The 24554-nt window shown below is 35.9% G+C and overlaps 1 protein-coding gene across 1 annotated transcript in view; it reads left to right on the top strand.

Annotated features, from left to right (window-relative positions):
* The first annotated feature begins 6948 nt into the window (after positions 1–6948).
* The window catches only part of LOC135074586 (uncharacterized), a 43114-nt gene continuing 25508 nt past the window's right edge, over positions 6949–24554 (top strand). The window contains exons 1-5 of the mRNA XM_063968925.1: positions 6949–7042; positions 10294–10363; positions 17333–17426; positions 17765–17922; positions 20644–20796. Coding sequence (XP_063824995.1) covers positions 6975–7042; positions 10294–10363; positions 17333–17426; positions 17765–17922; positions 20644–20796 — 543 coding nt within the window. The 5' untranslated portion in view covers positions 6949–6974. The remainder of the gene's footprint in view (positions 7043–10293; positions 10364–17332; positions 17427–17764; positions 17923–20643; positions 20797–24554) is intronic.

Below are 24554 nucleotides of genomic sequence, written 5' to 3'. Positions count from 1 at the left end.
ATCACAGTTTCGTAAGTATACATTGTACAAATTTCAAATTTACACGAAAAAATAGAGTGTTTCTCTCTCTTTCACCCAATAGTGCCCAAGATCGAAAAACGCGACTAACCGTTAGTCGGAGCCCGATGGCGCACGAGTATACACGGGGGCAGCGCGTTCGCGCTCGCGCGACACATTTTGACGCGCCGGGCGTGGAGTCGGCAACATTTTGGCGATAATATTATAATGAATGTGAAGTATTCCAGCCTAATCAAACATTTATAATTTATTTCTTTTTTTTGTTTTTAATTTGTAGTGTATTTGTAAGTGATCGGTGTAATTTCTAATACAAAGTGACGTACCAAAGTAATTAATTTAAAGTTCCTTATTATAGTTCCTATTAGTTAAGTTGAAAGAAGATAAACAAGTTTATAATATATTAAGAAAAGTAAAATACTGGTTAAACAAAATGATTCTACGACATGACTTTTTATTTAATAAACACTAACCAAGTGTTTACTACTTCTGGTGAGGATGAGTTCAAATTTGAAGGTCACCGTACTGCTGGAAGGACCAGCAAGCAAACACGTACAAATTGCGTACTGCGGGCAGGACTTGCGATAATCTTCTGGCAGGACGTTTAGAACAAAAGACCAGTCCTTCCAGAAGAGCTTCCAGCAGGACAAAGCACCGGGCGATCTATCATTAAATCTATATTTATAAAAGCGAAAGGACTGATTGAGTCACTTACTCATCACGAAATCTCAAAAACTACAAGTGATAGGTGTCTAAAATTTTGCATGGGGGTTCCTTTTAGAACGTAGGTGTTCATCAAGACAGGATTTTACGAAACTCCACCCCTAAGGGGGTAAAACGGGGGTGGGAAGTTTCCACGCGTACGAAGTCGCGGGCGGCCGCAAGTAATTATTATAAAGAACCTTTTTAGAGTATATTGTACTTAAAAGGAAAAAAAGAACATAATTATCAAAGGACATGTCCTTCTGCAGAAGCACAAAAGGAAGAAGAAGCACATAGTCGGCTTAAGCACGACAGCTGGACTTTAGTACCTACAGATAGTAAGCTTGAATACTTAGTTCCTAAGTTTTACAAGTAACAATATTGAAGAAGCAAAATTCCTACGACAGGCACGTAAATGGTTTAGGCGATATTAGTTCCCAACTTCTCTGGTCGGAGAAACTTCCTATATTCATTTTGTTTCTTTGACATCTAAAGCTACCATTGTAAGCTTTTCAACTTTGTATTAAATTTTGTTATAAAATTGTAAATAAATACATAATGCAGATTTTTTTCTATATTTCCTGTACTTCTGTTCTGATTACCTTGTGAAATTAAAGGAATTCGATCGTTGAAATCCATTCTAATATTAAAACGTGAATGTTTCCATTCTAGTCCAGTCATTTAAGCTTAAATTAGGTAAGAATCTCGGAATTAGAGATACCCAGCTGTAAGTCTGTAAATACTTGTATATTGACACCCTAAAAGTTGTCTCAAAACCTACATATGGTAGGGTGTAAGCAACTATTAAATTTTAAGGTCAAAGGTCACAAAAATCGGTTTTTTGCGCTTTTTTTGGAAATATGTCATTTCCTATGGGTTTTTTGCTATTTGTATTTATTATCAATATTGTAGAATACTAAATTCTCTACAAATTTTGTTTAAATTTTTTTTTTATACGGTGAACCGTTTTCGAGATAGAGGGCGGAGAGCGCGCGGTCACTGCATCACTTCAGGTCAACTTAAGCGGTTTAGGTTTTTCATACAAAAGGATTTTCCCGCTAATTCCCGTGGGAATTTCGGTAATTACTTGTTGTAAATAAGCTTTAAGTTTACTAAGGTACCTACATGCCCAAGCGTCTAACTTCCGTTAAGCGTTTAGATTTTTCATACAAAAGGATTTTCCCGCTAATTCCTGTTCCCGTGGGAATTCCTAAGTAAACTATAACCTGCCCAGGTGTATGAAGAATAATTGTACCAAGTTTCGTTAAAATCCATCGAGTAGTTTTTGTTTCTATAAGGAACATACAGACGGACAGACAGACAGACAAAAATTTTACTGATTGCATTTTTGGCATCAGTATCGATCACTAATCACCCCCTGATAGTTATTTTGAAAATATATTTCATGTATAGAATTCTGTCCGTCTGTATGTTCCTTATAGAAACAAAAACTACTCGACGGATTTTAACGAAACTTGGTACAATTATTCTTCATACACCTGGGCAGGTTATAGTATACTTAGGAATTCCCACGGGAACAGGAATTAGCGGGAAAATCCTTTTGTATGAAAAATCTAAACGCTTAACGGAAGTTAGACGCTTGAAATTTGGCATGTAGGTACCTTAGTAAACTCAAAGCTTAGTTACAACAAGGAATTCCCGAAATTCCCACAGGAATTAGCGGGAAAATCCTTTTGTATGAAAAATCTAAACCGCTTAAGTAGACCTGAAGTGATGCAGTGACCGCGCGCTCTCCGCCCTCTATCTCGAAAACGGTTCACCGTATAAAAAAAGTTTTTAAACAAAATTTGTAGAGAATTTAGTATTCTACAATATTGATAATAAATACAAATAGCAAAAAACCCACAGGAAATGAGATATTTCTAAAAAAAAGCGCAAAAAACCGATTTTTGTGACCGTTGACCTTGAAATTTAATAGTTGCTTACACCCTACCATATGTAGGTTTTGAGACAACTTTTAGGGTGTCAATATACACGTATTTACAGACTTACAGCTGGGTATCTCGAATTCCGAGGTGAACTTACTATAATGACTGGACTATTCGATGTCCTACTACGAGTACCTACCTTTATCAGGGAATCAAATCGATTGATGAATATTCAGTTCCTGATTGACTATCGCTAGTTAAAAATCAATTAATTTTAAGTTACGTTACCCAGAGTTCCATAATAATACTTAATAAGCCAAATGTTTGGGAATACACTTTATAGGGGTATTTTAATGTTGAAAGAACAACAGTAAAATTCAAATTTCCTTATCTCCCCTTTACGAGTGAAGTTCTTTACGATTATCACAGTTGTCAACAAAATAAACTCACATATTGTTAGGTAGTTAGGCTCTACTTACAGTGAGGGTGATTCTCGAATAGGTACGGCCGAGCTTCTAAAAGTTTTTCTCTATTTCTTTCTGCTTCATTTAGTCTTTAAAATAAAGTTGATAGACAGATAGATAGAAAGTATTTATTTGTCTCAAAACAGTTAAACAATTTATCACAGTGTACAACAACAGTAACAGTGACTAAAACAATCGTATAAACATCTACACTAATATCATATTAGAGGTCAAGCTTGTAAGTTGATGAGTTTTTTGTAATATCTTCTTTACACTTCGTTCTCCAGAACTGCTGAAAATTATTTCACATGTAGAAAGGTACTTTATACTATTACCTAAAAAACTTAATATTACTTTTCTGTGACAGACGACAATTCAGGCAAGCGAAGCCGCGGGCATAAGTAACTAAATCTATTAACTAAATTGATGGTTTCGTTTATAAAATAATAAAGAGCACTGAAGATAATACTTAATTGAAACTTGCAGATAAATATTTAATTGAAGAGCTTAATTAATTTTGCAACCCAAATCAATTAACCAAAGACTAATTGCGTATTTGTCGGCGAGATTATTTATGATCTAATTAATTAATAATGAAAGCCTGGTAAAATTCAAAATTAATAGTTTGTATTTTTTACTTACACAAGCTGTTTCAAAGATTTTATTAATTTCAATTTATGTTTAAAATCATACAAATTGAATTGCTAACCAAGGTCAAGTAATTTAAAACCTCTAGGTATTTAATATTTTTATTTATTTATTTCATGTCCCATCTGAGGCACGCTCCAAATAAAAACAATTTTTTTTTTAGATAAAATAACAGATTTCTTGCTGTTGAATATTTTTCAGCTTTATAAGGTCGTATCGGTATCCATTATCTTGATTAAATGAATTAGACCTAATTAACCAGGAGTTAAGAGTTATCAGACACAGCAGTAAACACCCCGTTAACAGTACCCAGGTGTGTTACACACTGGAGTTGTTCTGTAAATTTATACGTAACAAAATGGCTTGGAGTGGGTAATAAGTTATAGTGGCAGGCGGGAAAGCCGCATTATTAGTGTAAGTAGAGATGTAGCAAACCGTATGTATTTGTTACAAAGTATTAGGTTATGTATTTTGTCACTTGAAATACGTTATAATACTTGCTAATCTAACAGATACTGAATATACCTAGGTCATTTCATCCACGAAGACGCGCCCTACCATTCTTCAGCTAATGTTTGAGTGTTATCCGTACACGCTAAATTATCCATTAGTACACAGTGCACACGCACACTACAAATAATGACGCTCGGATCAAACACCCCGCACCCCGCGCTTCCCTCGACCAAAAATTGGTGGGACGCGTCGTCGTGGATGAAACGATCCATAGCATCTTATGTAGTTGTAAGAAGGGCTATTTTGCAAGAAAAATGTGTAGCTTGATGTGCTGCCATTCGTCAGTCATACCTTACGCAATGCTGAAATGTAGTTACGTAGAATACCTCGCGAGAGGTGCCTGGATGCGAGCGGCGCAGGATCGGTCTTCGTGGACATCCTTGGGGAAGGCCTTTGTCCAGCAGTGGACGTCTTTCGGCTGAAACGACGACGACGACGACGACGAGTATACCTAATGATAGAAAACTCAAGAAAAGATAGCATTGATGAGACCGACACTTTTCTGGAAAATTCTAGAGCGTAAATGTAACACAATTTTCGTCACTTTCACAACTCTATTGTAAGCACACCAAAAGAAGTAAAGCTTTGCTGCTTAATGTACCACACACGAAAGCTCGATATCAACAGTTTCTGAGAAAACGCCGTAACTGACTTTGCGAAAACGTAACAACTTTTCCCGGAAAAAGTATTAATTTTAGTTTAAGTTTTCTTTGTTTCATAAAACTGTTTTTTTCTTCCTTTCAGGCTATTTTTATCGTTAAAGCCATCAAAATTATTTCAAGTTACTTTTTTTGTTATTTCAACTAACTTTTTTACGGCAGCCTGATCATTGTGGTGATTCAACGCACAACAAAAATCACCACAGTCATTGAAGATGATGAGATCTTGGAAAACGCTTATTATTAATTGTCTAATAATACTAGTTGTAACGGGGGTGAGTATAACTAATATTTTATTGTCTGTCTAAACTACTAATAAATCATTTTATAAGGTAGTTTTATACAATAAACAGAGGTAATGTACCTATATTGTTTAATGAATAAAACAGATGAATCTCGGAGAGTTATTCTCAAAACAGAGGAACCTCGGGGAGTTATTCTCAGGTACACGTTCCCTGAGATAACAATATAGCAATATAGTGAGGGAACGGTGTGTGTTTTCGTATGTAGCCCATTCTGTGCGAAAGCCCTCTCATTACACCGCCTTTATCATAAAATGAAGGTTGAAGGAACTCTAATCAGAGACCGTAATCTTGTACTGTAGTTAACCCTTCTCGTTCCTTGGGGATTTCACTGCTTAATTCTTTCTTTCGAACAACGAAACTTTTTGGAATCATCTGTTCCGAGAAGTTTAATGAAACGGTTGCAATTTGTTTTTTGTCGAGCACAAAGTTGAGGAGATTTCAAGGAAAATTATTTGGGTCTTAAAAATTGTTACATTGTATTTTATTGGATAGAACGTTTCCTTTTCCTATTAACATTGGAACGAGTGAAATTTTAAGCCAAATTGTTCTTAGAAAAGAAAGTCCATTTTGCTAGCTTTACAGGTAGGTTTCTACTTGAATTTTTGGTGGCATAAAATTCATTAAAATATGCTTTCAGAGATTGACAATTTTACTCTGGGCCTAGACGTGAATAATAATAAAAACAATTTTTCATGATGCACCTACTGATTTTTATAGCAAGTCTCAAGTCTAAGCCTACTTCATATAACTGTTTATACAAAGAGACTTAACTACTACCCTCTAGACACATAAACACACATAGAAGTATTAACAAACAAGTTATTTGAACCACTCAATAGAGGAATTGTAAAAGTTCTTTTTAAAAGCCAACTTGCAAAAATAAATGAGATTTTGTATAACACTCCTTAAGCGTATGCAACCTTCGATGCAACCTAAATAACGCGCTTTTCCTAGGTAAATTTATCGAGCGTTCCAATCAGGATAATGTTATTATGCTCGATAGACAACTTGTCCCGATAGGGGCACTGTAAACTTCACGGTAAACTAGTACACGGCTCATGTACACACGTCGAACTTGCTTCCTACAGACACTCTGCTAAGACTTTTGCGAAGTGTCTAGTGCACGGTTCTTGTAAGTTCTGTGTACTTACGAAACAATATTTATTGATGTAAAGGCAGTGCTAATAATGTAGGAAAAACATAGAATTTGTGCCTACCTATAAAACTTATTTGTCAACTGTTCAAATACAAGGGTATAAACCCTCTGAGATTGGCTTACATTGAAATATTAGTTTAATTCTGTGTTTCGACCTTTCAAATCTATTAGACTTTAACCAAGTAGAAAAGATTTTGACTAATAATTCAGAGCTACTATTCAGAGTGCTAATAAATATTTGAATGATTTTAAGTTTCAGTTAAAATAAAGCTTTTGCAAAGGACGCATGTCAGTTTTTAATACCTAACAACATTTTCAGTCACATTATTGCTATTTTTCATTAATGTTTAATTCTTAAATATACTGAGCTTCAACTTAACCACGATTAATATTTCAGCAATTTTATATTTTCTGTTTAAAACAGAATCATTGAAAAGTTAAACAATTTATTAGAGAAGATTTCAGCTTCATGTATACTCCACTCCCGAAATTGCTCGTCAGGTATCTCGCAAAGCAAAGGCCATTACAATCTTCGTAGCTCAAAATGTGGATCGGGGTCACCTAGATTGTTCCTCGCGTAGCAACATACTAACACATAACAATTGTCAGTGCACAAAGACGGAATGAGGAAGAAATTAGTGCCAGAGGAGAGACCTATATGCAACGCAGTCGCTGTGTACCGGGAACGAGGGTAGGTTTAAATTCTGGCAAATAGATTTAGTACAAATTGAGTTTGAGCATGTTAAATGGGAGCTAAATGAGATTTTTGTACGTGTGTTTTTGTTTAGATTGTATTGAAAAGTTTTTGTATTTATATGTAATAGTCATGAGATAGCATAGCAACTCTACATATTATTATTTAGTGTATCAGTAAAATATTTGAAAAAGCTAAAAGTTAATTCTTCTAAAGCGCGTCTAGTGAACATGTGACCCGGTAAGTATGTGATTTTTTTCCTGGGAAAACTAAAACTACCTATTATTTATTGCCATAGAAAATTACACAACCTGAAAGAAAACTAAGCTGTTCAAAAAGAAAAAGGTTTTGAATCGCGTCATACTGAGGAAATCAAAGTAGTAATACATTTTAAGGTACAAACGATTTTTTGGCATCAAAAGAAGAATCTGGCATTTAATGACACTAGATACCGACGACGGCACATCAAGTTAACACAGTGGAAATTTTATACAGTTGTAATATGGACGATTTTCCAACAAAAATTATAGTCTTATATGTGCTGTCGTCTGTATTATTTCCTATGCCTGATGTGCTATGAACTGTACAATAAAGCGTCATGGCTGAATTATCTGACTTGGCAATACTGAGCACTATTATTTCCTGGTCAGCGCACAGCTTATAGCAAATGCAGGAACGGCAAATAAACGTCGTTATTTTCGCATATTATAATGAGACAGCGTCTTATTTCTTTGTAAGATGCTAAGTTTATGCAACATCGGAAGTAGAGAGGAAAAATATCAAACATTTAAGCAGCTGTACTTATTGTCTGTCTTCCAATGGCTTGTCTCACTAATGCAAGATTCCATCCCAGTAAAAATAAACCTTGCAACTTCAAGGAAATTGTCTTTTTGTATCTCTAAAACCACCTAACATAATCATAACATTTACCTGAAGGGGTGAATGGGAATATTATCTTTTAAAACCAAACATTCTGGAGAATGTTGCATGTGGATACATCAAAATCTAAAGATCAATATTTGAAATTTTTATTTAAAAATAAGTCAAATAAATAAAAATACTCAGTGAAATACTAGAATAGGAATGTATTCTATTTCTACTTAAGTTATGTAGTTGCTTTTTACGGACGCTATAAGTTAAATGAATGTAATGGAAAAGGCTGTTTGCACCTGTGCGCAGCATGACGTCGATGCACGAATTTAAGGGTGCGCTCATGCTAAGATGCAAACGGCAAGGAGCAGAACTGTCTCTAGAATCTAATTAGCTAAACAATGAATGGATGTAAGGTGCAGAGCTCATCAATGAAGAATGGCAAAAAAATCTGCTTAAAGATTTCGCATAATTGTTAAAACTTGCAATTTTATTATTTTGAGCAAAGCTAGTAGACTTTTAGATTGAAATTAGTATCTATACTACCATTTAAATCAATTCTACAGTGAAAGTTCCTTTTGCTCTTATTTTTCTATGCCATTCTGCATTGTACCACATCTCAGCATACTCTCACCCTAAGCCTAGCTCGGGTCGCCGCGGAACTTAAGTGAGCATGACACACCTGGCGTGTGTTACATTTTACTTTGAGTAATAACCGACGCCTTACTTAAAGAGAGCACTGTGTCAAAGTGTTGCTACTGCAAAAATTAAAAAAATGAAACGTAAATCTTATTTGTAGCAGGAATTTTTTACTAACTATTGTTTTCTAATAACAAAAGACAATCTACTATTTATCTTGTGATTATGCTATAAATCGCTAATATTTACAACTTGTCTTGGATATTTTCTTTTTGGAATGTGTCTCCAAAATTAATGTGATCACAAAGTAACGTAACATCTCTTAGCGTCGTTATAATTTAGGTTCTTGACATAAGACCCCATTCGATAACATAAGACAAACATTACTAGCACAAGAAATCTGATATTTATGTCACTAATAAGTGTACGAATATTACGTTCGCAAAGAACAAATACCACTTAGCACGCAGACTAATTGACAGCAAATAGTCTAGCGATAAAGGACAATGGGCAAAATGGTACCCGGCTCCAATAGATATGAGTCTAGTATCGTTTGAAAGGTCTTACCAAGATGAACAACTTTTACTATGACCACCAGCCTCAGATCTGGTTGTGTACGAAGATATACATACTTTTTTGCAGAATGGTACCCGGCTCCAATAGTAATGTTTGTAGTGTCATTTGAAAGGTCTTACCAAGACGAACAACATTTACTATGGCCACCTGTCTCAGATCTGGTTGCGTTCGAAGATAAAGATACTTTTTGTGTAACCTAAGTATCATACAGTATGAAGGGGGACGCGCTCGGGGCAGGGCACCGACGAGATGGTCGGACGCGGTGAGGAAGACGGTGGGCGGGAGTTTGCATCGTGCGGTCGCGGTCCTCATCAGTGAGGGAGGAAGAGACCGAGGAAGAAAAAGAAGAAGTATCATACGTGTCCATCGTATGGTACTTAGGTTATGCGAGTCAGGAAGGGTTTACTGTTCCAGCATCCTTCCTTAACTCTATAATTACTTATTGATGGGGATGATTGTGAAATAAATATTTTTATTTAAAGAAGTACTACCCCCTTATTAATAAAAAGTTACACCTAGGAAGAACCTTGGATTAAAATGACATTTCCATACCAAATGACAATTTAAGCCAGAGTTCAACTAGGGTGTAACTTTTATTAATAAAGGGGTTAAAGTTTTATTTCTTCTTAAGGGTTTTATTATGGGTTGCTAAAGCGAATAAACCCACAAGACCCAACAAGTCCACCCACAAGATGGACCGACGACCTCACAAAGGTAGCGGGAAGGCGCTGGATGCAGGCCGCCACCAACCGACCATTGTGGAAATGATTGGGGGAGGCCTATGTTCAACCGGACGTCCTATGGCTAAAATGATCACGATGATGATGATGAAAGCGAATAAAGGTCTAATAGCTTGGGTAGTTCATCGTAGGTATAATCCTTTCCTTTTCAATGCTTCTTATAATTATGTTAATAGATTGTAGTCATAATACATACTCGTATACATGGATGATTGTGTTATACTTTCATTATAATACTTAGTGGAATTACTGCTTTCAAAACGTGAATTAGATCTGGCCCCATAGCAGACATTTTCCTACATCTAAAGGCCTTTTAAAATATATATTGGTTATGGCTATTGGAGCGGGTACCACTTTCCATCCATTTGTGCCCATCATCCTTTAAGAGAAACGTCTGCCTCTGACGCGCTTTATTGTCGGCAGGAATTACTTGCAGCGCTTGGAGCAGTTCGAGAAAGCGATACAGGCGTACAACGAGGCGTTGCGATGGAACGTGAGTGCGAAAACTATGTTATTTAGCACATTTGCGGCAAGGTTCCGCATTTATTAAAGTATGTTTCTTGGAGCGTTCTTGGTACCCTTATCGAACAAGTTGGCAAATAGCAGCAGCTCTTCTTAGTCCTTGTTGTGTGTAGTGCAATTAATTATTTTGAGATCCTTAAATTCATGAAGAATATCCGAAAATTGGGTTCAATGGTTTCTTTGGCCTTATCACTAGAGCAGTGAGCTGATATCGGTAAACCCTCTAAAATATTTTTAACAATTAGGTATGTTGCATTTTCTATAATATTTACCTTTATTACAAATTATTTTGTTGCAAAATCCCGTAGCAGTGATAATGAACCCTCTAAAAGCTACATTATATACGAGTACAGTACCCTAGCAGCAGCTTCATACCTATTCATATGACATGCTTAGAATGAACCTCGTATTATTAACCCTTAACTGGTATCGTAAATTGGACATACGTAACTGGTATCGTGGGGGCCGCGCGGCCCCCATACTATGTTTGCTTCCAGCAAGCATGTTTTACCCATATACTTGAATAATAAATGTTGATAAATGGTATATATCAGGCTAGTTCTACGTAATCATTTAGTTTTTATTTTATATTAACCTTCTTACGTATGTACTACAAGAGATTACATAATAGTAAGAACTTTTTACGCAATATTTTTTTAACGTTACAAATATCCATGAAACCCATCGTTTCGAAAGTCATAACCAAAAATATTATTATTTTAATTAATCCAAAATATGTGAACTTCATAATAAATAAAGTTTTACAGTAATGTTTTATAAAAAATAATTAGCATTTCATAAAAATAAAAATGTAAATTTTATGATGGATTATCAGACCAATTGTATTTATTTTATCATAACAGCTGGATTAACCAGGTCCTACAACTTCATCATCTTCACTCTATGCAGAAATAACTTGAGAATCAGAATCAATTTCCTCATTATCGACCGAAAAATGGTTACTAGGTCTTCACAATGACCGATATTTTTTTATCACTATATCCTTCTTCTGGCATGCTAATTTGGAATCAAAAACGTCGTTCTTAGGTATCTTCTATTGTTTTATCACTTAAAAGTCATGGCATCTTGAATCAATACCGAAAAAACAAAAAACATATAAAAATACCATGAAAAAAAACTAACGTACAGTCCTCTCAACTTAAGCTGAGAATTGCATTTGTGTGAGTGCACACCGATAGTGTAGAGTGGCAATCGGCTTGAAGCGCGGCGCGTCCCGCGCATGGTTTAAACCGGTTTATTTATAGCAAGCGGCCTGAAGCGCGGCGCGTCCGCCACGCGCCGCTTCCCTGACGCTCACATACTTCACTTCACCCCCGGTACTGGTAGCAGATAGACGTGTAATTTTATGTTATTGTGTTCCAAATATTAGTGAAATGGCTCCTACTGTAAGTGAATTTCCTGTACGAAATCCATTAAGCAGCCAAGTGAAAGAAATTTCATGCAAATTGAATACGTATTTTAAAGGTGTGAACGAAAAGTTTTTAGTCTGTTTTAATTTTGTAATTTTATAAATGTTTGTCTTTTTGTTGTATTTTGTAAGGCTGGCTGGACGCCCTCTCTATAAACGGTGCTCGCAGAATATCAGCGTCGAGGTACTTCGTGCCTTGGCAATTGGCATATGCTGAGCGAGGACCTGTTTTTATTTATTTATTTATTTAAAAGGATGTGTGTGTCAAGTGTCGTTACATCGGCCCAATTGGTAGCAAGTGTTTTATAGACTTCCTTTTAATAAAACATTAATTTTATTTGTATGTGTTTTACTAACGGTACTTTTGGCGATCACTCACACAAATGCAATTCTCAGCTTAAGTTGATAGGACTGTAACTGGTATTGTGGGGGCCGCGCGGACCCCAACACGTGCATAACTTCGTCCTAGTGAATGAAGCAGTGCTGAAACACCTGCACCAGACGCGAGTAGTGCCGTTATGAGAATACCAAAAATATTGGCTGCCCACGATGCGTAGCCTCTTAGAAATCAAAGAAAACGTCATGCGTGGGGGCCGCGCGGCCCCCACGATACCAGTTAAGGGTTAAAGAAATATCAGCCTTAGTCGCACTAGGCAGAACATTTTTAATGTCACATGCCGCGAGATATTACATGCCCTCTGGTGAATATGAAGCTTTACTAAAAAATACAAAAAACATTAAAAATATCATTAAAAATTTAGAAATTCACGCAGATAGAGGTTATGAGCATTTTAGTCCAGGATCAAGTCTAAAATACAGGAAAAATATTTAAAAAAAATCATTATTAAAATTAAGTTTTTACACACAAGTCTAGTAGTTGAGCAGCATGAATTGTTAGTTATTAAAGTAATTTGAAAAAAATTGCTTGATAGAGTCCAATCAAAATCATTAATCCACACTTCGTCCATTGTGAACCACAGAACACTATACAGGGTAACTGGAACTGAACCCGCCATAGCTAATACGCGTATAGAGGAGGTCATTTGCTAATTATTGAACCTTACTTTCTATAGTTTAGGAGATATGTCAATTTTTAAACTTTTTTCAGATTTTTCCGAAATTTTACCTAAAACTGCTTAAATTATTTTCTCGCATGATTTTAACCGATTTTTTTATTTGATACTAATATCGAATAAACTTTTAGTTAAATAAAATAAATTTCAGATCCAGATAATGATTGAATAACTAGCCACGAGCCCCCAAAGTTCAACAAAAGTACAAACCACGATAAAAAATTAAAGTTCGAATTCGATTTAAAAAAAAGCTAATGGTGATAATGGATTGCCAATGATCTTCGGAAAAATCTAAAAAAAGTATAAAAATTGACATATCTCCTAAACTATAAAACTTTAGTCATAGAAAGTAGGGTTCAACAATTAGCAAATGACCTCCTCTATACGCGTATTAGCTATGGCGGGTTCAGTTCCAGTCACCCTGTATTTTGTTGTTGTAATATTGTGATTACTTTTAAAATTTGCTTTAATGGGTTTTTATAACTGAAATATGTGTCGTGCGGGCACAACATAATGCATAGATTTCCCTTACATTACCATCAAGGAAATGCATACACATTGTACACTGCGATACATGCAGTGGTATAATAAGTCCATAGATACTACTAGCATTTCCTCTACAGCCAAGATAGAAGCGAAGTAGAGGTTCCGTTTGTACAATTACTGCGGAACCCTAAAGCAAATAGTCTCGGTGCTCGCAAACGTGCAATTAGATCTGTATGTTGAATGTTGATAGAATGCTTTTCGTATATTTTTCATTCAAATCAAAACAAAATCAAAAAAAGTTCTTTAAATCTGAGATTCAGTTACTTGTGCGCAATGTAGGTAGGTATTGTTTTTACTTTGCTATTTTAATCCGTAATGAATGTTCAAAAAGAAAGTTATTATTTATTCATCGTCAGTGTAAAAGATGTATTGTGAATGCTATGTGTTTTATTTATTAGAAGGATTGAAAATATTGCAATCATAAAATTAAACACACTTTGGTTGTAGATATAATACTTTAATATGCCAGCAAATAATTTGGAATTATATAATCAATTCTTTTAACTAGCATTAATAAGTGAGTAATGCGTTTACAGAGTTGGTTAATAGCCCAATTACTTAGTTTTAGCTTACATAGCAATAAGTGAGTACTTGCCAGTGTTCGATATAATCAAATTAATTAGTTTTGCTTACATAGATTATCTACAAGCTCAAGATTGATTGGTTTGATTTAGATAGATGTAGAATGAGATAGTTGCTTTACGATTACATTCAAACAGCACTTAGAAATGATCTAATCCATCAACGATCGTTAATGACGTCATTGATGTCCAATCATGGTAATAATAGTAGTGAGATACTGATGAATAGAATTAATCATAGTTAATGTAGTTAAATGTAGTGTACTATCGGCAACAGTGTTAACTGCCCAATGCCCATTGTCAGTCTTGTCATCTCGTTCTATAGCAAAGAATCACCATTTGATGAGAGCGAGAGCAAAAACGTAATGGATAGTTAACAGTGTGGCCGTGTGTACATTTAGCTACACTTTTCTTTAGCTATCTATACTCTATAGTCTCCCTGGTCCAATAGAATTATTTTTTGTGAACTCGGATTTTCAGGTGAATGTTTTGTGTAGTGTCGAACAATTCATATAATTTTGTTCCTAGTTAGGTTAGAATATTGAAGGCTGGAATCTACTTGATTGACAGATAAAATAAATAAGATTTCGTGCTCTGATGGCAAGTTAAACTGTCAGTCTAATTAAGTTGTCTTATGCCCGCTTTAACCATCCATACCTATTTTTTAAGCAACCCCTATGAAAACAAAATTCTAGTTATGTGTTACCATAGGGGTCACTTAAAAATTAGGGATTGATGGTGAAAACGGGAATTAGATACCTTTGGTGATTTAATAAGTCAGAATAGACTTGTGTTCAGCTCTACATTTTTTTTTACTACATAGGCCCTTTCTAGAGCACTTATACAATAAAAGAAGAAAAGTCATATCTCTAAATTAAGCAAAAGCTACTACTAACTTGGTAAAAACTAATTTATTATGGACGTATCTCCCAAAGTGCAAGTGGGATTGCAGAATTTCAACCTCGAACTAACGGTAGCGGTCTATCAAATCAAATTAGGTAATGGCTCTACATTTCCACATTCAAAAGCAAAATATTGAATTCATTTTCAATCTTCAAAGAATAATGTTGACAGATGCGTCTTATTTGTAATGCTAGAGCTTTTTGCTGTGACTTTGTGCAGCTTTAAGTCCTTGTTAGCGATGTTTTACCTACTGTAGGAGCCCTTAACGTAAACACAGACAGTCTCAATTTACAAACGGGCAATTAGACGATGCCTAAACGTTGATAATGTTTGCACACACCTCGTTATCGTCCTCTAACTAAACGGATCCCTGCTGAAGTTTCTCTCGCAAACAGTTGCAATTTATCACCCGATTAAGTGGTACGACCACCATTCGGTAATTGGGGAATATCTTAATTAACGAATGTTTCTATTACATTGTTTTAGAAATACCGATTGGTGCTTTACAAAACCCTTTACTAGACTCTAAAAATTACGAATACATGAGCTTACTTTGACTTTGTCAAACGTCAAAAATCTGTCAACTTCCATACAAAATACACCGGTTATTCTTATAGTTACGGTCAAAGTTAGGGTGCAACTCAGCCTTACTTTTACATTTTTAAATATTTATCGTATAGTACTACATACAATTCTTTACTGGACTACACGGAAGTGACTATTGGTTGAAATAAAATTAGTCTAAAATCAGCGGAAAGTTAAAATAGGTTGTGAAGCCGACTATATTTAGAAGCATCCTCAAACAACTCTCTGTGATTTGGAAGGCATGGTTAAAGTTATTCTTGATACTGCAGTGGTAGAGCTATCTTTAGGACATGTTGATACATGCCCCAAACAATTTTAGGCACGTTTATTGCCAGTACTTAGAAAATATCTTACTTAGCAAACAAAGAACATTAAAGCAAAGATTAATTTAAATTTTTCAGTGACTTTAAACCAATAATTTCAACGAAGTCTCAGAATAGACAAATTGACTTAAGAGCTGTCCAACTAGTGATTTATCTCTTTTTAATCTTGTTTTATTTGAAAAATGGCTATTAACTTAATGTAATGATGTCTCTCTTGATTAATGACACAAACGAAGAGACATAATACGATGAATTAAAGGTCTAGCGTTTAAGTCAGTCAGTGCCTGAGGTATGGGAGCGGCGCGGGAGGGTGTTTTTGAAACGTCAAACGTCAGCGAAACTTCAGATCTCTTTCATATTTGTATGCTCTATCACAGTGTTTTTCAACCTATGGGTCGCGTTGCGAGAGGTCGTAAAAACTACCTCAGTAAAAAAAATCATTAGTTATAACTAAAGACAAAATCCAAAATCGAATTATGCAAATGCATTAAAATGTTGTATGGATTGAAGTATTCGGTCCCTACAAACATCTTTTTAACATTATAAAATTCATGAAAAAAAAAGCGAACAGCCGGGGGAGTCGCCAATTATTTTTTCATACTAGGAGGGTTGTGTCATGAAAAAGGTTGAAAAACACTGCTCTATCACATCATATATCGCTCTGATACCTCAGGAAATAACTTAGTTAAGAGCTAGACCTATAGAATGAAATCGATTTCATACATTAAGTATGCGAAACGTCAGAAGCCATAACGACATTCCGTTCTGACGCATCTTCTGTGGAAACGCAGCCTAAATCGGCTGTCTGCCTAAACCTTAATTTATAACCTGTGCTTATATTCCCATCTTGATATCCAAATAGGTTTCAATACGATCATTACCTTGGAGATTAATGTGGACCTCGCTAACTGATGTCTTGCGAGTCTCCTTAATAAACAATAGCCATTATTGCATAGCTCTGGGGAGCTTTCAGGAGTTAATCTATGCATTAATCGATCTGTTACTGCCATTTATTACCGTTCAGTCAAATCGGTAAGGGATCAAATATGATTTGCAAGAGCATTTATTCGTAGATACGAACTGAAACTTATAGAGGTTTGCTACTTCCATTTTCCATCTAAAATAGAATAAAACTAATATTCATGTGACTCTTATAAAATCGTCGCTTGCCTCTCTAACTGACGTATCTGACATTTTTTTCGAAACTGAGTTATCTACACCATCTTAATCAATTTCGCAAGACGAATCGATCTGTCTAATCGCCTAAAAATTTTGCTAAATGTCGGTTACGTCAGTTAGAGAGGCAAGCGACGAAATGAGCCTTCTCACTGGTTCCCTACTGTACAAAATTATCTGGCATATTCCTGCTGCTTACTAAAAATACCGTTGGTTTCTGGTGACCTCATTTGGCAAATCCGAGAGTTGTGAAACCAAAAGTAGAAGTTTATCTGACAGAAATGTTACTAAAATATTATCTCCTTTATCAATTTCTGTTCTCAGAGTTCAGATGTCCGTTCTCTGCTCGGCCGTAGTTTGGCGCGCGTCAAGACTACTCACTACAGCCAGGCGCTAGACGATGCTGCCAAGGCTGCAGGTATAAATAATTTATTCAACCTATAACGGGCATAATAAGTCCAAATTGTTCCTAGTTTTTGGACCTTAAGACAAGGGAATAAAGTTCAAAATATGGTGGGGATCTATATTCCCACTACCATATAAAGGGTTAAGAGCCCCGGCAGACTGCAGACTTTTTATCGGCCTATAGTTTGGTTGGCTAGTATTATTTGTGACTACTTTCATGCTTATTTAACTATCGACTGTCAAAAAAGTAAGTAAAAATCTACACGGTACCTATATTAGGCATCGAAAGCACACCACTTAGTCGGAGGGTGCCTCGTATTAACGACATTTAACGAATTTCTCTATTTCTAGAATTGGAGCCGGAGAATCTTTCAGCATTGCAAATCCGAGCGCAAACCAACTACGAAAAATGTGCTTTTGAGCGCGCATTGGTATTGGCTCACCAAGGGCAGCGTTTGCGCAGGTTGCCACCGAACTTTGCCGAGTGCGCCAGGCATGCTGAAGAAACGGTGGGTAATTTAAGAAAAATAATTTAAAGTTCTCGAGGGGCGACCACGAGCCGAAAGATGTGGTGTGGCAGGCCCACCACTAGGTGAAACGATGATCTGGTGAAGGTGCTTGGATGCGGTCGGTGCAGGACCGGTCGTTGTTGGTGGTGGCCAGCAGGTTGGAGACGCGGGGGCGCCTCCCCCTGCATTGCACAGGTTACCACCGCCGTCGGACGGGATTGGCCTCGTGGTCCCGGCTAATCCTGTCGGCCCCCCACTAGGTGGGAGCGTGTTGGGTCCCGCCGTGTAGGGCGGGACGTCCGCGGAAGGCGCCTTGGTCGTTTCTAGTACCCAAGGCGCCGACCACTATGCGGCAGAGGGAACACCCCAGGTTTTTAGTGGGTTCGAGCCCCTCATAACCTGCCGTCCCCCGGCGGTAGGTATGGATAGGCCATTTTCCTGGGTAAAAAAAAAGGACCGGTCGCTGTGGAAATCGTTAGGGCCTTTGTCCAGCAGTGGATGTCTTTCGGCTGAAACAAATGATCGATTTAATTAAAAAACCATTTAACCATTCTCCTGGAGCAGTCAGATAATAAAGGAAATGTTGTCATTGTTTCATATATCAGACACATTTTTTTGCAAAATAGCACCCATAACGACGACATAAGATGTCATAGATCACAAAGCTTCTGTTACAGTCGACAACTTAATTATCACCACAGTTTTATTTTGATTACTCTGTTATTTATCTGTTATACATAGATAGTACGGGCACCGGGTAACGGCTTTGTATAAAGTATAAATATACGAGTAGGAGTGTTTGTAGCATCTTGGGTATATTTTATTTACATTGGAAAGTGAAAATGTCAGTAAAAATAATCTTTTTCCTTATAACTTGCCGAGAAAATATTTTCCTTGTTTTCCCGAGATATTGGTTTATAGATACTTTCGGATAAATCTAATTTTTACGAGACAAAAGATTTAAGGGTTGAGAGAATAAAGGAAAATATTGAATTACATAATTTGAATATTTTGCGTGAAAAAATATTAATTTTAATTCTAAAACGCTAAACAATTCAATTTAATAATCGCACTAAGCGTTTCGATGACTCTTTTATAATACGAACAGCTAGGGACTGGAATTCTTTGCCTGCTGCTGTCTTTCCCGAAGACTATAATCCAGGCTTCATCAAGGCGAGAGTGAATAGGCACTTACAGGGCAGATAATAATATGTACCATCCTAGACTGCATCCTACTTAACGCCAGATACGATTGTGGTCAAATACTTGCCTTATTATGCGTAAAAAAAACTGAGCGTAACTTAAGTAAGTAAAAAAGTATTTATTTTTCCTAAGGACGTCTAATACAAATACAAATACAAATACAAATACAAATCTATTTATTCAAAAGTAAGTACATGCATATAAAAACAAGCAACAAATGTTTAAGTACAGACATTAATGTATCTTACAAAATATTATGATTCTAAAAACATTGAGCTTTGCTTCCTAAGTTAGGGCAGAGCCCTGTATTTTAGGATAAGCAAGCGCTCTTCCCATAGCGAAAAAGTAGTAAGTAATAAATATGTATTATTTATTCACATAAACGAAAACTGTGTAAGTTTTAGAATAAAGAGAAGAGTGTTTTCTAAATAGGTACAAAGAAAAGCACAAGATAGAATCTTGTTGTTCAATATCTGAAATTGACACAAGCGTAACAAAATTAGCCCTTCGTGTAGGCCTTTCTAACGCACAGTTAACTCCGGCATATCCCTTCGACAACTTATATAAGCTCAGATTAAGCAATTTCCCTTTATTGGAGGCGAATTCAATTAGCTATCTATTGAATACTAAGCAATTTCAAACCCCGGATTAACTTCTAAACGTTAGCGTAAATATCTAACGAAGCGCCGAACGTTTAAGTAAAACAAAATCTAATTTAATTTGTTTGGCACGCTCCCGAAAACTTCTGAAGAAATTCATAAGCTTTTTTTGAAGATGTGACATAGATTTATCAGAGTTTTACTGTAAGATTTTTTCTTTTTATTATGAAATTGTGCTGTTTGGACACATAGACAGTCTCAAATTAGTAATTATTTTGCAAGTTGAGTTTAAAATCTAAAAAAATAGTTCAAAAGTCTTTAAGGACATTATTATCATGTCCATTACACCTTATAAAACATAAAACATGAGAAAAATAAATGCACATTATATTCGTAGGCGGATTTTTTTGATGTTGTCGGGAATTCCCATAAGGTGCTTCCGGGAGCATTCGTGTGTAAATGTAATAATATTCATGATTCGATTTTGAGCTTTACGGCATGCCATTATATTCAAAATCTAATTTTGCTTTATTACATTACATGTGAATGCTCTCAGTAAGTTAAGCACTTTCAGGTATTATTAAACTATTACTCAATGTTCATAAGATAATACATTAAGCTTTACATTGAGACCGTGAGTATACAGTTTTCATTACCCCCTTAAAAAGTGTATACAGAGAGACTGGATTCTTAATTATGTCTTTAGAACACAAGCGAAATGAACATGAATTATACAGGTTGAATTTTAAATTGTTGGCATATTTTTAAACTAAGACTCTTACCATGATACATGGTGCATTTCACAAATATGAAAGGAAAGAGACTGCTTGTTCAAATAAATCTTATTATTTGAACAAGCAGTTTTATTTTAATTATTTATTTTAATACCTCTATGAACTTTATTTTTTTTCCAAAACAGGTTCGTGAATGTGCAGGGAAAAGCGCTGGAAAAATGCTCTCATCCGTAGCGTCTCTATACCGTAGTGTGGAGCTGAAGAGAGAGTCTATGGACGCTAACGCACCTGTGGTCATAGTGCGCCAAAGTCGTATGCAGCCGAAACCTACGCATCAGGTAAGCCAAATGGGATTACAATGAATGCAATACAGAAAACCTCAAAAAGAACCTTACTTCAACTCTTGGAAAAAAAGATATGGCGTATGGCTCCTGAAAATTTTGATGGGACTTCACTGACTAAATGTCACTGTATAATGGTGGTGTTTTTGGCAGAATAGGTGACTGAAGCGTTAGTAGGCAGATATGACTGGACAGTGGTCAGTCATTTAAATTGACGTTCTATAAAATAATTAAGTATTAAAGCTTCATCATCGTGGTTTATTATTAAGATATTCTATTGTAAGTGGTTGTACCTACCTAATCGTTAGAAAAGTCTGTACGTACACATTATTAATCCTCTAGCTTTTTAGATAGTACATTCCTCTCGCTATCATAAAATGTTTTTTAAAAATAATTTACAAAAATTATGATAGTAATAAGATAGCTAAGGAAATTACGATATTGTCTAGGTTGCTGAAATCTTTTATGAAAACAAAATTACCTGAATTAACCTATACAGGTAGATATTGTCTTCAGATAATGAAAATGTTTATACTATTATCAGCTACTAATTAAAGAAGGTATGATAAAATCTTTGCTATTATCTAGCTCGAGGCATATTTATTAGACAAAGAGCAGTGTTTTGTCATAATTAATGTTGATGTAATATTTTATCTCGGATACAAGGTTTTTCTCCTTGAACTTTATGAAATTATTTCAATGTTGCCTTCTACAAAGACTAGAAAATATTTTTTTAGTACCTATTTCTCTTTATGAAGTTTATAAATTATATTACCTAGGGTACTTTACTTCAAATAATCTCGCTTGCTTTTGCTGCCCTTTCATTACCATTATCTTAACACTTCAGCTACAGGACGTCGACTGCTGAATAAGGCCTTCCCATATTTTTTACATATTGGCCGGTTGGCTGTCTGCACCAAATAATCTTCCCTGCTCAATAGAGAAGTAACCTCATGAAGAAACTGGATGGAAATTGCGGGAGATATTGCTTCTTGTCCAGTTTTGGACGCCATTTGGCTAAGGTTAATTGAATTCAATTGGAATTTTTTTCCACGCTAATAGCCTCGTATACTCGTATAAATATCCAGACTTGTAGAAGGTTAAACCAGCACTCACATTCACCCGAATACATGAACCCACAAGTGCAGTATGACATTGACAAATGATTGTGCAAACTTTTCACTGCATTCGCGGTTTTCAGCCTGGTTTTTGACATCGAAGCTCGTGAGCCTTTGCGTAGTTCCTGCGAATTTTTGCGACTTTGTCTACACGATTGGAAAGGCTTGACCATTTTTAGAGTTGGATTGACGCTTTTACAGAATTACAAAATGCACCTAAAGAGTTAAAAGTATTTGTAATGGTGAAAACATGTCTCATAAAACAAAATGGATTACCTAATTAGTGATTACGTCTGAAAGAGATTTAAAAAGAGATTTAAAGATAATTTCTAAGAATGATTAACCACCATTTTAACTCAAATCAAAATCAAAAATATTTTTATTGAGCCATCCATTATTCTTACTACAACAAAAACATAACTTATCAGTAAGTGTACATTGTTTGTTTACACATAGTTTTACAAATTATATTAACAGTAAAAAGTACTACTGAATAAGCAATAATGAGGGTGGCAAAATGTATCAGATTCCGTCCCCTGAATTCCGTCCAACCGTCCAAATGTAGAGAATGATTTAAGCGAATATAATTTTAAGATAACAAGGATGTGAAATCCTTTAGTGATCAAATTGTTCGTGGAACATACAAATAATAAGATTTTGTACTTTAATCTTGACTTTTATTTATAAAAACACAATATTTACAAAAACCAGTACGAGTTGGTGAGAGTGTGATGAGGAAGAGAGATATAATTTTTAGTGTTGCCAACATTAATCATAAAAATAAGGCATAGACACATTAGACACATTCAGTATGAAATTAAGCCGTGTTTACATCTACTGATGTGGACATTCTCCCGGGCAAAAGGTTACAAAAATAGCTATGCAGTTACATTAATAGTTATGCAGTTACAGTAATAGTCATGAAGTTACATTAGTAATGACTTGCATGATACAATTGAAGTTATATCTTAATTAAATCTTTATTCTTAAGTTTAAGTAACACCCTATACATATTACTACTTAGTTATCACAGTTTACAGACTCAAAATTGCCATAAATATTTAATAAAATTCGCATGTCATAACTACAAGTTAACATTTGCTTAAAAACCTATGGTTAAAAATTATTTAACAGTTTTAAAATGGCTTGTTACTTAATAATCTATGGGAAGGATACACATTTTATTAATAGACCTACAGGTTAGACCAGTAGCGGTTTTGAGCTCCGCGACCCTTACCCTCCCATCGCTTCCCCGAAACACCCGCGTCACCCGCGCCATGGGCCACTGCAGCGGGGGAACGTTGTCTCCTTTTAGTAAAACTAAACTGCCTTCTTCCACATCTGGTAACTGTTTGGTCCACTTGTTTCTAACATTTAGCTGCGATAAATATTGGCTGTACCAGGCTTTCCAAAAATGTTGCTTGACCTGAGTACAGCGCCTCCAGAATCTTAGTCTATTTAGTTAGAGGGATATCGGTTAGATCCGGCTCAGGGATACATATGAGTGGACGACCAGTCAGGAAGTGTCCTGGGGTTAGGGCTGTTAGGTCTGCAGGGTCGCTTGAAAGCGGCGTGAGGGGCCTGGAATTCAGGATACCCTCTATTTCGGATAAAATAGTGGTCAATTCTTCGTACGTGAATTTATTCTCCCCCACCACTCTTTTGAAATGGAACTTAAAACTCTTAACGGCGGCCTCCCAGAGGCCTCCGTGGTTGGGGGAGTAGGAGGGGATGTAGCGAAAGGTTATTCCTTTCTCTACAGCAGCCACACTCACTTGAGATTGATGCTTTTTGGAATTGACTAATTTATACAAGTCGTGGAGCACGTTGTCGGCTCCTTTAAACGTTTGTGCATTATCGCAATTAATAATGGCGGGAATACCGCGTCTGCCAATGAATCTTTTTAAGGCTGCTAAGAATGTTTGAGTTGTCATGTCTGAAACTAGCTCAAGGTGGACAGCCTTAGTGGCGAAGCAAACAATTACCAGTGTGTAGCCTTTGGTGACAACGGCCCTCCGCATGCCCGATTGTTTTACTTGAAACGGACCACAGAAGTCGATTCCAACCTTGTCGAACGGGTGGCTCTCGGTGACGCGATCGGAGGGCAGGGATCCCATAAACTGGCTGGCTACTTGAGCCTTAAACCTGTAACATTTTAAGCACTTGTTAATGATTTTCTTTACTTCGCGACCGGCGCTAATGATCCAATACTTAAGTTTCAGACTACTTAATACGAGGGTGATACCAGCATGCATTAATACACAGTGTTCATTTCGAATAATTGAATTCGTGACATGACACTTATTGGGCAAAATAATCGGATGCTTTTGCGTGTATGGCACTGGGGCGTTTTGCAACCGGCCACCAACCCTCATTATGCCATTTCCATCTATGAATGGAGCCAAGGCTTTTAAATTAGATTTTATTGGCAAATTGTTTTTTATTTTTGATATTTCCGAAGGAAAATACAAGCCTTGCGTTATAGAAATTATTCTGTATTGAGCATTTAACAATTATTTTACAGTCAAATTTCCTTTAATTTTATTATGTTTATTTAAACAATTGAATTTAAACCTTAATATCCAAGCTACAATTCCTTGCATAGTGAACCATGAAGACTATTTTTCAAACAATTGT

Source organism: Ostrinia nubilalis, chromosome 9, assembly GCF_963855985.1.
Source record: "Ostrinia nubilalis chromosome 9, ilOstNubi1.1, whole genome shotgun sequence".
NCBI lineage: Eukaryota > Metazoa > Arthropoda > Insecta > Lepidoptera > Crambidae > Ostrinia > Ostrinia nubilalis.
The sequence above is the reverse complement of the archived record's forward strand: the minus strand, read 5'-3'. Positions and strand labels throughout refer to the sequence as shown.